At 43.6% G+C, this 15,000-nt stretch overlaps 2 protein-coding genes across 6 annotated transcripts in view; one reads left to right on the top strand and one right to left on the bottom strand.

Annotated features, from left to right (window-relative positions):
• Positions 1-13,788, bottom strand: part of rab3gap1 (RAB3 GTPase activating protein subunit 1) — a 176,299-nt gene extending 162,511 nt beyond the window's left edge. The window contains exons 1-6 of one of the 3 annotated variants that reach the window (XM_061792738.1): positions 13,699-13,788; positions 13,561-13,616; positions 4,019-4,097; positions 3,810-3,939; positions 1,143-1,178; positions 442-520 (exon numbers count right to left, since the gene is read on the bottom strand). In XM_061792738.1, coding sequence (XP_061648722.1) covers positions 442-520; positions 1,143-1,178; positions 3,810-3,939; positions 4,019-4,097; positions 13,561-13,616; positions 13,699-13,716 — 398 coding nt within the window. In that variant the 5' untranslated portion in view covers positions 13,717-13,788. The remainder of the gene's footprint in view (positions 1-441; positions 521-1,142; positions 1,179-3,809; positions 3,940-4,018; positions 4,098-13,560; positions 13,617-13,698) is intronic. The other 2 variants (XM_061792736.1, XM_061792737.1) reach the window with 2 other exon arrangements.
• The window catches only part of ubxn4 (UBX domain protein 4), a 49,098-nt gene continuing 47,846 nt past the window's right edge, over positions 13,749-15,000 (top strand). For 2 of the 3 annotated variants that reach the window (XM_061792743.1, XM_061792741.1), the window contains exon 1: positions 13,750-13,939. In XM_061792743.1, coding sequence (XP_061648727.1) covers positions 13,855-13,939 — 85 coding nt within the window. In that variant the 5' untranslated portion in view covers positions 13,750-13,854. Of the gene's footprint in view, positions 13,940-15,000 lie in introns of all 3 variants that reach the window. The other variant, XM_061792744.1, reaches the window with a different exon arrangement.

Genomic DNA, 15,000 nt, shown 5'->3' with positions numbered 1-15,000 from the left:
AGTGTCGTATCTACGAGTGTCGTATCTACAATGCCTTTGATGCGCTTGGCTCGCTGAATTCCGGTTTCCAGTTTTTTGGCATTCTGCTTTTTATATCGCATCGTCGCTAACTTTAGAAGGTTTTAAAAGTAAGATCATTTTTAAAATGTGAGTAGTAAAAAGTACAGATGTGTTTAAAAAGTAAGGAGTAAAAGTAAAAAGTTGCCACAAAAGTAAATACTCAAGTACAGAAACCTGAAAATCTTGTTAAGTAACAGTAGCGCAGTACAAGTCTAATGTTGGAACAAATATGAGAAAGTTCAAAAAGTTAAAATTTAAGTTGTGGTCAATCAATGTGTGTCATACATAGACCGATTTTACTTTACATGATGTTTTAATCTTGACAGTATTCTTTTGTTAAATATTCCTTGATAATGGGATACAACAGATGCAGAAACTCACCATCTGACCAAGCAGTGAGCTCGAGGGGGGAAGTCATTACTAGTGGACAAAAGGTCCTGCATTGCGAAGGGAAAGGTAGCTGTAAACAAAAAAAAAGTATATTTTATGCTTTTTTCATTATGAAAGAATTATTCAATGTTATTAATAGATCTAAAATGTGGTACAGTTTATTATTGTCTACCAAAGATGGGTGTTGCAGACAAAGGTGTGTCATTTTGCAGGCCCATGCATTTTAGGCTGGTGAGGATAGAGTACTGAGTATCTTTACCATGACAAAAATTTAATGGAAAGCAAAAAAAAAAAATGGATGAAACCTGATTAAAAATTTAATTGTCTATTGTCGTATGAGAGCGGCCTCAAATGCGAAGAGAGATGTCTCAAAATTATTTGCCCGTTTTTTTCAAGTCCACAAATATATTCGCGATTCACACGTTTTTCAAATCCACAAATACATCTGCGATTTACAAGTTTTTCCAAATCCACAAATTTGCATGTTTTTTCAAATTCACAAATATTTCTGCGATTTACATGTTTTTTTGTTTTTTTTTTATGTTGTGTGTGCATTTATGACTTTTCATTTGTAAATATTCAATTTTGCTTGGGAATTGTTGCAGGTGCGTTTGTAGATCAGCGGGCATGCGCATATTTTTTTTTGTGTGACAAACGTAACGCAGTTTCAAGTTGAAGAAAAAAATAATCACGTGGGAAGTCCTCCGATCCGCGAGGCAGCAGTGTTTCTGAGAGAGAGAGGGAGAAAGAGAAAGAGAGACTATTATTTAAACACTAATAATAGGCTGTTTTTTGTATCTTGCTGACAGATGAGGAAGGTGATTTCTTTATGTTTTACTGACTAATGACGGGGCTACTGGTTGTCCACCTTGTTCAGCCGGACCATAGACTTGGATTCCTATAAAAATGACTTGCAGTCAAGTCATCAACGGAGACAGAAACACCGCCATGTAGCGGATGGAGGGAGGGCCTTCCTACATGGTTGAATCTTAAAACTGAGTTATGTTTGTCTCAAAAATAAATGCACGTGCCCGCTGATCCACAAATGCACTTTCAACAATTCACGAGCAAAATTGAATATTTACAAATGATCAGTCATGAAAAATGCATACACAACATTAAAAAAAACGTGTAAATCGCAGATATATTTGTGAATTTGAAAAACACGGGGAAATAATGTGGATTTGAAAAACATATAAAAGGCGGATATATTTGTGGATTCGAAAAAACGTAAATTGTGGATATATTTGTGGATTTGAAAAACGTGTAAATCGCTGATATATTTGTGGATTTGAAAACCCTGTAAATCGAGGATATATTTGTGGATTGAAAAACACGTGAATCGCAGATATACAGTGGGTACGGAAAGTATTCACTTTGTTATATATATCTGTCAGCCATTTACTAAAATCATTTAAGTTTTGTTTTTTTCCCCTCAATGTAAACACAGCACCCTAATTGACAGAAAAAAAACTGAATTGTGGATATATTTGTGGATTTGAAAAACGTGTAAATCGCTGATATATTTGTGGATTTGAAAACCCTGTAAATCGAGGATACATTTGTGGATTGAAAAACACGTGAATCGCAGATATACAGTGGGTACGGAAAGTATTCACTCTGTTATATATATCTGTCAGCCATTTACTAAAATCATTTAAGTTTCGTTTTTTTCCCCTCAATGTAAACACAGCACCCTAATTGACAGAAAAAAAACTGAATTGTTGATTTTTTGCAGATTTATTATAAAAGAAAAACTGAAATATCACACAGCAATAAGTATTTAGACCCTTTGCTGTGACACTCATATTTAACTCGGCGCTGTCTATTTCTTCTGATCATCCTTGAGCTGGTTCTACACCTTCATTGTCCAGCTGTGTTTGATTATACTGATTGGACTTGATTTGGGAAGCCACACACCTGTCTATATAGGACCTTACAGCTCACAGTGCATGTCAGAGCAAATGAGAATCATGAGGTCAGAGACAGAATTGTGGCAAGGCACAGATATGGCCAAGGTTACAAAAACATTTCTGCTGCACTTCAGGTTCCTAAGAACACAGTGGCCTCCATAATCCTGAAATGGAAGATATCTGGGACGAACATAACCCTACCTAGATCTGGCCGTCCGGCCAAACTGAGCAATTGGTGGAGAAGAACCTTGGTGAGAGAGGTAAAGAAGAACCCAAATATAACTGTGGCTGAGCTCCAGAGATGCAGTCGGGAGATGGGAGAAAGTTCAGTCAACCATCACTGCAGCCCTCCACAAGGAAGAGTGGCCCAACGCAAGTATCTCCTCAGTGAAAGACACATGCAAGCCTGCATAGAGTTTGCTAAAAAACACTTCAAAGGACTTCAAGATGGTGAGAAATAAGATTCTCTGGTCTGATAAAAGCAATTTTTGGCCTTAATTCTAAGCGGTATGTGTTGAAAAAAACAGGCACTGCTCATCACCTGTCCAATACAGTCCCAACAGTGAAGCATGATGGTGGCAGCATCATGCTGTGTGTTTTTCAACTGCAGGGACAGGACGACTGATTGCAATCAAAGGAAAGCTGAATGTGGCCAAGCACAGGGATATCCTGGACGAAAACCTTCTCCAGTGTGCTCAGGAGCTCAGAATGGGCCGAAGGTTCAGCTTCTAACAAGACATTGACCCTAAGCACACAGCCAAAATAACGAAGGAATGGCTTCAGAACAACTGAAGACTGTTCTTGAATGGCCCAGCCAGAGCCCTGACTTAAACCCAATTGAGCATCTCTGGAAAGACCTGAAAATGGCTGTCCACCAATGTTCACCATCCAACCTGACAGAACAGGATCTACAAGGAGGAATGGCAGACCAGCGGATCCCCAAATCCAGGTGTGAAAAACCTGTTTCATCCTTCCCAAAAAGACTCATAGCTGTATTAGCTCAAAAGGGTGCTTCTACTAAATACTGAGCAAAGGGTCTGAATACTGTGTGTACATTTATGAGGAAAAAAATTAACTAAAATGATTTTAGCAAATGGCTGCAATATAACAAAGTGAAAAATTTAAGGGGGTCTGAATACCACACACACGCACACACACACACACCCACAAACACACACACACACACGTTCCATGGGTTCAGAGACTGCAGATTGGATGAGAGGGCTGTTTATGTCTTTAATCATTCGTTTTGCGAAGTACTTTGTGTTGCTTTTAAATTATGAAATGTGCTGTATAAATAAAGGTTTGATCGTAGAGTGGAAAATGAGTTTTCCCTTGAGCGATTACAATCAGCATTGTCAATTATATAAAATTATAGAACAATATAGTAAATGAGGATTTGAGTTGAGATACTGACTGGTAATTGAGAAACACAAGAGACCATACCTTCCTCCAGTTCATGATTTGCATTGTTCTCATGCTCTTGCACCAATGCGTAGTGGGTTATGGAGAATTTAAAATCCACAAAATTAATCTCCTGAGATCTCTCCTCCCAAGTTCCACTTGTATAGTCACCCTGTGCAAACAAAGAAGGACCACTGTCAAACAGAAGACTCAATAACAGTTGTTTAGCTCAACATTTGAAATCAATTTACCAGTTGTTTGGCTGACTTCTCGGTAGAGTTTCCAATTAGCTTCCATTCATTTAATACTTCCTCAACCCTGGACACAAACCTTCAAGTTGTGAAAATAAGGTTTCATGTCAACACAAGTGATTAGTTGGACATAAATGTCACATTGACATGAGCAAAGATCAGAGTTCAGAATATCTTCAGTAAAAAACACAAACTCAAGTGCATCCAAAACACGGACTCCCGACCACATCACACCCATCCTCCACAAACGCCACTATAGAGCACTAGCTGCTGAGAGTTTTGCCAAGGTCTATGAAAATTTGGGGGCACGTGTGGCACCCTGTGACCTACAAAAAAAGTCAGCAAAAGCCATTTGCTAAAATGAACAGGAATTGAGTTATGATTTTTGGAAGGTTCAATTTTGGCATATTTTCACCATTCACTTCGTCATACTTTTGTGAACTTATCCTAGAGCATTCATCCGATTGACTTAAAACTTGGTCTATACCATCAAGACCTGGAACATTGAAGGAAACATACAGAACCTTTCCAAAAAAGTAGAATATCATGGAAGTATATTTATTTCCATAAATGCTGGAAGATGAAATCTGCATCTCCATACAGATCCTCAGCAGAAGGAATCATAAAGTCTTCTAAAACATTCTGGTAGACTGTTGCGGTGACCTTGGATTTAAGAAAGAAGAGGTTACCACCACCTGTACTGGACATTGCACCCCAAATCATGACTGACTGAGGATATTTCACACTGGACCTCAAGCAGCTTGGGTTCTGTTCTTCACTTATCTTCCTCCAAACCGTTGGACCTTGATTCCCGAATGAAAGGCACACTTTACTTTCATTGTAAAAGAGGGCTTGGACCACTGGCCAACACTCCAGTCCTGCTTCTCCTTGGCTCAGCTGAGACACTTCCTATGTGGGCTCAGGTTCAGAAGTGGCTTGACCCGAGGAACCAGATAGTTGTAGTCATTAATGTACAAACAGCACCCCATATTGACAGAAAAACATTTTATTGTTGAAATTTTTGAACATTTATTTAAAAAGAAAAACTGAAATATCACATCTGCCTCACAGTTCTGAGGACTGGGGTTAAAATCCCGGCCCCGCCTGTGTGGAGTTTGCATGTTCTCCCCGTGCCCCGTGTTAGATTACATCTGACGTCAACCGGACCACATATTTTGTGTAACGCGTTACTAACGCATTACTGGCATCACTGACAGTAAATGAACAGGTCATTTCATCCACCTTGTGATCGATCGGTGATAGGTTATCGTTTTTTTAAACTTGCTGATCGGTGATCAGCCCCAAAAATCTCGATCGTGTAAAGCCTACTTGTGCTATGAGGGTGCATTTAGCAAGTATTGACAATGTATATAGCTGGGGGTTCCTTTTCTCATTAATTGAAACCCAAATATGCACTATCCTGTACTTTTAGTAGACCACAAACTGGATTTACGTTGTGTGGAATAGAATTTAGGCAGGCTGGTCGATCTCCCGAATGTTTGGGCGGTCGGGTCCGCACGGGGAACAGGTGGATTTGGTGGAAAATGAGGAAGGGGAAAAAAAGAAGAGCAGGAAAAAAAAAAAGTTCCTAGGCAGGGCTGCCGGAGCCCGTATGTCGCTTTTCGCAAGACGTTCGGAGTAGACGTGTGCTGCCCGCTTCCTTCCCAACGGAGTTAGCCCAGGCACCCAAAAAGGGTAGCTGGGAGCACTGGCAGGATGCCCTGTGGTGGGGAAGGGCTGTCCTCGTCACATCGTGGTGCGAGGTGGGGCTTTCCTGGCTGAGCCAGTCTTCGGCAAGTTGGTTAAATGAGAGCAAGCTCTCAACAAAGGTGGCTCCGGCCTTTATGGCCAGCGGCCAAGGGGGTGGTTCCCCCCACCCCCACCCCCTCTTAATGTTACTTTTCCATCCTAGGATTATTTTGTGGTTTAAAACCAGTGGGATAATATTTTAATTATTGGATTTAAGATAACGAGACCATTTTCCATTCTCTGTCATCCCTGTACAAAAGTTTCAATTGTATGTGGTTATTAATATGCAAACTAATATTTGCAATGTGGCATTTGTCTTGTGTGGGGTGAAATATCTCATCCGCTTCAGTTGAAAAACAGATTTGACATCCATCCATCCATCCCTTTTCTACCGCTTATCCGGGTCGGGTCGCGGGGGCAGTAGCTTTAGCAGGGATGCCCAGACTTCCCTCTCCCCAGCCAATTCATCCAGCTCTTCTGGGGGGATCCCAAGGTGTTCCCAGGCCAGCCGAAGGACGTAGTCTCTCCAGCGTGTCCTGGGTCGTCCCCAGGGTCTCCTCCCGGTGGGACGTGCCCGGAACACCTCACCGGTGAGGCGTCCGGGAGGCATCCGAATCAGATGCCCCAGCCACCTCTTCTGGCTCCTCTCAATGTTTAGGAGCAGCGGCTCTACTCTGAGATCCTCCCGGATGACCAAGCTTCTCACCCTATCTCTAAGGGAGAGCCCAGACACCCTACGGAGGAAACTCATTTCAGCCGCTTGTATCCGGGATCTTGTTCTTTCAGTTACGACCCACAGCTCGTGACCATAGGAACGTAGATCGACCGGTAATTTGAGAGCTTCGCCTTTCGGCTTAGCTCCTTCTTTACCACAACGGACCGATACAAAGTCCGCATCACTGCAGAAGCTGCACCGATCCGCCTGTCGAGCTCCCGTTCCATTCTTCCCTCACTCGTGAACAAGACCCCAAGATACTTGAACTCCTCCAATTGGGGCAGGATCTCATCCCCGACCTGGAGAGGGCACGCCACCCTTTTCCGACTGTCGACCATGGTCTCAGATTTGGAGGTGCTGCTTCTCATCCCAGCCGCTTCACACTCTGCGAACTGCTCCAGTGAGAGTTGGAGGTCACGGCTTGATGAAGTCAACAGAACCACATCATCAGCAAAAAGCAGAGATGCAATACTGAGGCCACTCAACGGGAACCCCTCTACGCCACGGCTGTGCCTAGAAATTCTGTCCATAAAAGTTATGAACAGAATCGGCGACAAAGGGCAGCCTTGGCGGAGTCCAACCCTCACCGGGAACGAGTCCGACTTACTGCCGGATATGCGGACCAAACTCTGACTCCGGTCCTACAGGGACCGAACAGCCCATATCAGGGGGTTCGGTACCCCATACTCCCTAAGCGCACCCCACAGGACTCCCCGAGGGACACGGTCGAACGCCTTATCCAAGTCCACAAAACACATGTAGACTGGTTGGGCGAACTCCCATGCACCCTCGAGGACCCTGCCGAGGGAGTAGAGCTGGTCCACTGTTCCACAGCACTGTCCCCGATGTCCACGCGATGTTGCAGAGGTGTGTCAACCAGGACAGCCACACAACATCCAGAGCCTTTAGGAACTCCGGGCGAATCTCATGACCTCAAACCCAGAGATAGGAGAGCCCGCCTCAGAGAAACCACACTCTGCTTCCTGATGGGAAGGCGTGTCGGTGGAATTGAGGAGGTCTTCGAAGTATTCTCCCCACCGACTCACAACGTCCCGAGTCGAGGTCAGCAGTACCCCATCCCCACTATAAACAGTGTTGGTGGTGCACTGCTTTCCTCTCCTGAGACGCCGGATGGTGGACCAGAATTTCCTCGAAGCCGTTCGGAAGTCTTTCTCCATGGCCTCACCGAGTTTTTGCTTCAGCGACCACCAGAGCTGTATTCCGCTTGGCCAGCCTGTACCCATCAGCTGCCTCAGGAGTCCCACAGGCCAAAAAGGCTCGATAGGACTCCTTCTTCAGCTTGACGGCATCCCTCACCGTTGGTGTCCACTAACGGGTTCGGGGATTGCCGCCACGACAGGTCTGGTCGGCCGCCTCAGCAATGGTGGCACGGAACACGGTCCACTCGGACTCAATGTCCCCCGCCTCCCCCGGAACAAGAGCAAAGTTCTGTCGGAGGTGGGAGTTGAAACTCCTTCTGACAGAGGATTTTGCCAGACGTTCCCAACAGACCCTCACAATACGTTTGGGCCTGCCACGTCGGACCGGCATCTTCCCCCACCATCGGAACCACCACGTGGTGATCAGTTGACAGCTCCGCCCCTCTCTTCACCCGCGTGTCCAAGACATGCAGCCGCAAGTCCGATGACACGACCACAAAGTCGATCATCGAACTGCGATCTAGGGTATCCTGGTGCCAAGTGCACGTGTGGACACCCTTATGCTTGAACATGGTGTTCGTCATGGACAATCCGTGACGATCACAGAAGTCCAATAACAGAACACCGCACGGGTTCTGATCGGGGGGGCCGTTCCTCCCAATCACGCCCTTCCAGGTCTCACTGTCATTGCCCACGTGAGCATTGAACGATGGAGTCCCCAACGGGAGCGCTCTCCAGGACTCCAAAAAGGGTGGCTACTCTGAACTGCTGTTTGGTGCATAGCCATAAACAACAGTCAGGACCATCAAGCCAGTGTCCCAAAAAATGAGAAGTCTTTGTTGGTGGGACTCTTCCGGCTGGCTGGGGGTGAAAGTGAATTAACTTGGTGTCCGAGTGAGAAACCAGGGGTCCGTGTCTCAGCTTTGATGAGTTACTTCAGACTGGCTGGTAATTAATTTAGCATCCGTGTGCGAAGTAAAATCTGGCATCCCCCTTGCAGTCTGTCTCGGCAGGGGAGCAGAGAAAGCGATGCAGCTCAGTCTGGGGTTTGGGGGTCACAGTGCCATCAGGCGAGAGCATTACATTGGAGAGACCTGTAAATGCCTCTCCAACAACGTTCACCATCTAATCTCACAGAACTGGAGAGGATCTGCAAAGAGGAATGGCAGAGGATTCCCAAATCCAGGTGTGAAAAACCTGTTGCATAATTCCCAAAAAGACGTATGGCTGTATTAGCTCAAAAGGGTGCTTCTACTAAATACGGAGCAAAGCGTCTGAATACTTATGGCTGTGTGATATTTCTGTTTTTCTTTTTTAATAAATCTGCAATAATTTCAAAAATGTAACTTTTTTCTGTCAATATGGGGAGCTGTGTGTACATTAAAGAGGGAAATAAAATGTTAAAATGATTTTAACAAATGGCGGCACGGTGGCCGACTGGTTAGAGTGTCAGCCTCACAGTTCTCAGGACCAAGGTTCAATCCTCGGCCCCGCTTGTGTGGAGTTTGCATGTTCTCCCCGTGCCAGCGTGGGTTTTCTCCGGGCACTCCGGTTTCCTCCCACATCCCAAAAACATGCATGAATTGGAGACTCTAAATGGCCCGTAGGTGTGAATGTGAGTGCGAATGGTTGTTTGTTTGTATGTGCCCTGCGATAGGCTGGCAACCAGTTCAGGGTGTACCCCGCCTCCTGCCCGATGATAGCTGGGATAGGCTCCAGCACGCCCGCGAGTGAGGAGAAGTGGCTCAGAAAATAGATGGATGGATGGATTTTAACAAATGGCTGCAAAAAACAGGAAAAATTTAAGGGGGTCTGAATACTTTCCGTACCCACTGTATACAGTCAATGAACTTCTTCTTTTCCTTTCGACTTGTCCCCTTAGAGGTCGCCACAGCGTGTCATCCTTTTCCATGTAAGCCCATCTCCTGCATACTCCTCTCTGACACCAACTGCCCTCATGTCTTCCATCAGGACATCCATCAACCTTCTCTTTTGTCTTCCTCTCACTCTCTTGCTTGACAGCTCTTTCCTCATCACCCTTCTACCAATATACTCACTCTCTCTCCTCTGCATGTGTCCAAACCATCCAAGTTTGCTCTCTCTAACTTTGTCTCCAAAACATCAAACCTTGCTGTCCCTCTGATGCGCTCATTTCTAATTTTATCCAACCTGGTCACTCTGAGAGCGAACCTCAACATCTTCATTTCCGCCACCTCTTGCTCTGCTTCCCGTTGTCTCCTCAGTGCCACTGGCTGTAATCCGTACATCATGGCTGGCCTCACCACTGTTTTATAAACTTTCCCCTTCATCCTTGCAGAGACTCTTTTGTCACATAACACACCTGACCTCCACCCATTCCAACCTGCTTGGACCAGTTTCTTCACTTCCTTACCACACTCACCATTGCTCTGGACTGTTGACCCCAAGTATTTAAAGTCCTCCACCCTCGCTATCTCTTCTCCCTGTAGCCTCACTCTTCCCCCTCCACCCCTCTCATTCATGCACATATATTTTGTTTTACCTCGGCTAATCTTCATCCCGCTCCTTTCCAGTGAATGCCTCCACCTTTCTAACTGTTCCTCCACCTGCTCCCTGCAGATCACAATGTCATCTGCAAACATCATTGTCCACGGGGATTCCAGTCTTACCTCATCTGTCAGCCTATCCATCACCACTGCAAACAGGAAGGGGCTTAGGGCTGATCCCAGTCCCATTTCTATCTTAAACTCCTCTGTCACACCTACAGCACACCTCACCGCTGTTCTGCTTCCCTCGTACATGTCCTGTATTATTCTAACATACTTCTCTGCCACTCCAGACTTCCGCATGCAGTACCACAGTTCCTCTCTGGGTACTCAGTCATAGGCTTTCTCTAGATCTACAAAGACACAATGTAGCTCCTTCTGACCTTCTCTGTACTTTTCCATCAACATCCTCAAGGCAAATAATGCATCTGTGGTACTCTTTCTAGGCATGAAACCATACTGTTGCTCGCAAATACTCACTTCTGTCCTGAGTCGAGCCTCCACTACTCTTTCCCATAACTTCGTGTGTCTCATCAACTTTATTCCTCCATAGTTCCCAAAGCTCGGCACATCACCCTTGTTCTTAAAAATGGGCACCAGCACACTTTTCCTCATGCATCTTCTCACTGCTACAATCCTGTTGAACAAGCTGGTCAAAAACTCCACAGTCACCTCTCCTAGATGCTTCCATACCTCCACAGGAATGTCATCAGGCCCAACTGCCTTTCCATTTTTCATCATCTTTAATGCCTTTTCTAACTTCCCCGTTACAAATCATTGCGACTTCCTGGTCCACCACACTTGGCTCCTCTACTCTTCCTTCTCTCTCATTTTCCTCATTCTTCAACTCCTCAAAGTATTCTTGCCATCTATCCAGCACAATACTGGCACCAGTCAACATATTTCCATCTCTATCCTTAATCACCCTAACCTGCTGCACATCCTTCCCATCTCTATCCCTCTATCTGGCCAACCTGTATTGATCCTTTACTCCTTCTTTAGTGTCCAACCTGGCATTCATGTCATCATATAGCCTCTTGTTTGGCCTTTGCCACCTTTACCTTTGCCCTATGTCGCATCTCAATGTATTCCTTTCGCCTCTCCTCGGTCCTCTCAGTGTCCTACTTCTTCTTACCTAACCTCTTTCCATGTATGATTTCTTGTACTTTGAGGTTCCACCACCAAGTCTCCTTCTCTCCTTTGCGGCCAGAAGATACACCAAGTACTCTCCGGCCTGTCTCTCTGATCACCTTGGCTGTCGTGGTCCAGTCTTCTGGAAGCTCCTCCTGTCCACTGAGAGCCTGTTTCAGCTCTTCCCAAAAAGCTGCACAACACTCTTCCTTTTTCAGCTTCCACCACATGGTTCTCTGCTTTGCCTTTGTCTTCTTAATCTTCCTCCCCACCACCAGAGTCATTTTACACGCTACCATCCTATGCTGTCTAGCCACACTCTCCCCTAACACTACCTTACAGTCAGTAACCTCCTTCAGATTACATCGTCTGCACAAGATGTAATCTTCTACCTCCGCTCTTGTAGGTCACCCTATGTTCCTGCCTCTTCTTGAAAAAAGTGTTCACTACAGCCATTTCCATCCTTTTTACAAAGTCTACCACCATCTGTACCTCCAAGTTCCTTTCCTGGATGCCGTATTTACCCATTAGTTCTTCATCATACCCATTACAATCTGTCCATTACAATCTGCACCAATCACGACTCTCTCTCTGTCTGGGATGCTCAGAACTTCGTCCAGCTCTTCCAGAACATCTCTTTCATTTCTAGGTCACATCCCACCTGTGGGGCATAGTTGCTAATCACATTATACATAACACCCTCAATTTCAAGTTTCAGCCTCATCACTTGATCTGATCCTCTTTTCACCTCCAAGACATTCTTAGTGAACTCTTCTTTTAAAATAACCCCTACTCCATTTCTCTTCCCATCTACACAATGGTAAAATAATATAAACCCTGCCCCTAAACCTCTAGCCATACTGCCTTTCCACCTGGTCTCCTGGACACAGAATATATCAACCTTGCTCCTAACCATCATGTCAACCAACTCCCGAGATTTTCCTGTCAAACTCGCTGATCGGTCCCGAAAATCCTGATCGTGTAAAAGCCTAATTTTAATGTACAGCGCCGAGCACATCCATCTGAAACTTTCTCAGTAAAGTCTCAAGACGTTGATTATGCTTTGTAAAAAACATGGTGACGTTTCAGCAGAGGGCGTGACTGTGGTGAATTTTGATGATTCGCCGTGACATCAAAAGTTGATGGAACTTGACTCCAGATGCTCATATCTTTTGAAAATTTCACACACTTGATGACAGTTCACATTTAAGAAGAAGAAGAAGAAGAAGAAGGGCATCTATGATTAAAAACAAACAAACAAAAACATCTAATGTACTAATAGCACCACCTACTGGCATAATGATTTTTTGAATATCTTAACAAATCCATCCATCCATTTTCTGAGCCGCTTCTCCTCACTTGGGTCACGGGTGTGCTGGAGCCTATCCCAGCTATCATCGGGCAGGAGGCGGGGTACACCCTGAACTGGTTGCCAGCCAATCGCAGGGCACATACAAACAAACAACCATTCGCACTCACATCCACACCTACGGGCAATTTAGAGTCTCCAATTCATGCATGTTTTTGGGATGTGGGAGGAAACCGGAGTGCCCGGAGAAAACCAAAATCATTAATTAGAAACTGCATTTTATATTGAATTGAGTTGTCTTTGTCAGATGATCTGAAACATTTCAGTTTGATAAATATGCCTGGGAAAAAAATAAAATAAAAAAGGGAACAAATATTTTTTCAATATTTTTATTTGTATACGGTTTATACAGCCAATTCAAAGTGTAAATTTAAAAAAATGACAAAATCAGAGGCTACTCGAGTTATAAGAATAATGTTTGGTTTTGAATGACATTGACAGAGATTAATTTAACATGTTTGTTTGTGTGGTGGGATATATTATCTAATTTAACTCTAAGACAATCTAATTATTACACACTGTTCAGAGTATGACGCGGACATTGTGAACCAGACTTACAAAATGGAGCAGTAATTTAGAATTTAATTAGATGCATCTTTTACTGGACCTCATACGACAGTGCAACTGGCTGGGAATATATTCTTAACCAAGCAAATAAAGTAATAACAAAACATACACGGGGAAAACACCAACAGATGTCAGCTGTTTATGAGAAATGGCTGTACATGCAAAGTTAGTAACACTTAACATTAAGGAAGATATCTCTCTTGAGAGATCAAATGCAATCTCTGTAATCTGTATAAAATGCCACAAGAAACTCCGTGATTATCTGAACTGACACGAAGTGCGTATGTTTCAAGTAAACGTACAAGAGAAGCAAGGGAGTACGATACCTTTCCCACTCAGATGCTGTGGTGAAATCTGTGATCTCGAACACCTCTGTTTCGGACTGTAATAGACGAAAATAAGTTGAACCACAGATGTTGACGTTATTTTCATTTAATGATTTGTGCCTATGTATCTTGACTCACGTCAGTGACAGCAGCCATTTTGACGTTAATCTTCTTCTTCTTCGTTTTCTTCGTCTTCTTCGACGGAGAGAGCGAGCGAGAGAGAGAGCGACAACAGAAGCAGCAACCGCAGCTCGAACGTTAGTTATTGTAAGCTCGTTATTGTAAACCTATAAAATGATGATTTGGTTTGATGGGTCCATACCTGATGCCATTAATTTGGCTAAACAGAGGAATCGTATCTTTGTCATCGTCATTATAGGTATGTGCTTGTATTTGTTTTGCCTCTGTCACTATTTTAGCGGCCTTTCAACCTGACATGAGCGGATACTTTCCGAGTTAGCTTATAAAGAGGGATACGACACACAGCCTTCAATTGAAAAATGTCCACTTTTAAAGTTAAAGTCAAGGCCTTAACATTTTGATATATGTGTAAACGAGATATTATGGTAAAGCGCTGCGTGGCCCGGTTTCAAAATAAAAACCTGAACACGTAATACGTTTATGAGCGTAATTTGCCTTAGATACAAAATGTTATGTAAATCAAGTCGCCAATTACCATTAAGGGATTTCTGTCAGTTAGAACAAAAGTAACAAAAGACATTTTATTTTGATAGCATTTGTCAATGGGGTGACTCACAAACTGGTGTACACCGTTTTGATTCACAAACACAGTAATACAATAATTCAACTAAACAACACTTAATCAATAATGTAAAAGAAATTGTGTCTGTATAAAGATATACACTATTCATAAAAATTTAGGGATATTAAAGCCTCCACTTGAAATTTTGCTTTTTTTTTCTTGCAGTATCCAACTTTTATTACTGAGTGTGGTGACCTATCCCCATCTTTTCTGAAGTTCAATAACAAACAAAAATAATAAATAAAATAAACAAACAAAAACAGCTGCGATTGGCTGGCGACCAGTTAAGGTGTACCCCGCCTCTCGCCCGAAGTCAGCGGAAATAGACGCCAGCACACCCTAATGAGGATAAGTGGTTCAGAAAATTGAATGATGGATGAAACAAAACAGTACAAATAAAACAGCACTTTTATCTATTTATGACTATTATCTATTATTATCTATCTATTATCTATTATTATTTGAAGCTCTCTTCTCATCTCATCCAGAAAGTCTCAGCAGTGCAGCAGCAGCCATTTTATGTATTTAATCATCTTTTTAAACTGTAACAGTTCAGATACCTTTGGTGGGTGGGAGGGATGTGTTTGTCTTTTATCATTTGTTTTGTGAAGCACTTTTTGTATGAAAGTGCTATACAAAAAAATGTTTGGTTGATTGATCAATTGAAAAAGTGTGAT

The sequence above is a fragment of the Phyllopteryx taeniolatus genome, chromosome 12 (genome assembly GCF_024500385.1).
Source record: "Phyllopteryx taeniolatus isolate TA_2022b chromosome 12, UOR_Ptae_1.2, whole genome shotgun sequence".
In the NCBI taxonomy this organism is placed as follows: Eukaryota; Metazoa; Chordata; class Actinopteri; order Syngnathiformes; family Syngnathidae; genus Phyllopteryx; species Phyllopteryx taeniolatus.
Note: the sequence above shows the minus strand (reverse complement) of the source record. Positions and strands in the feature narration are given on the sequence as shown.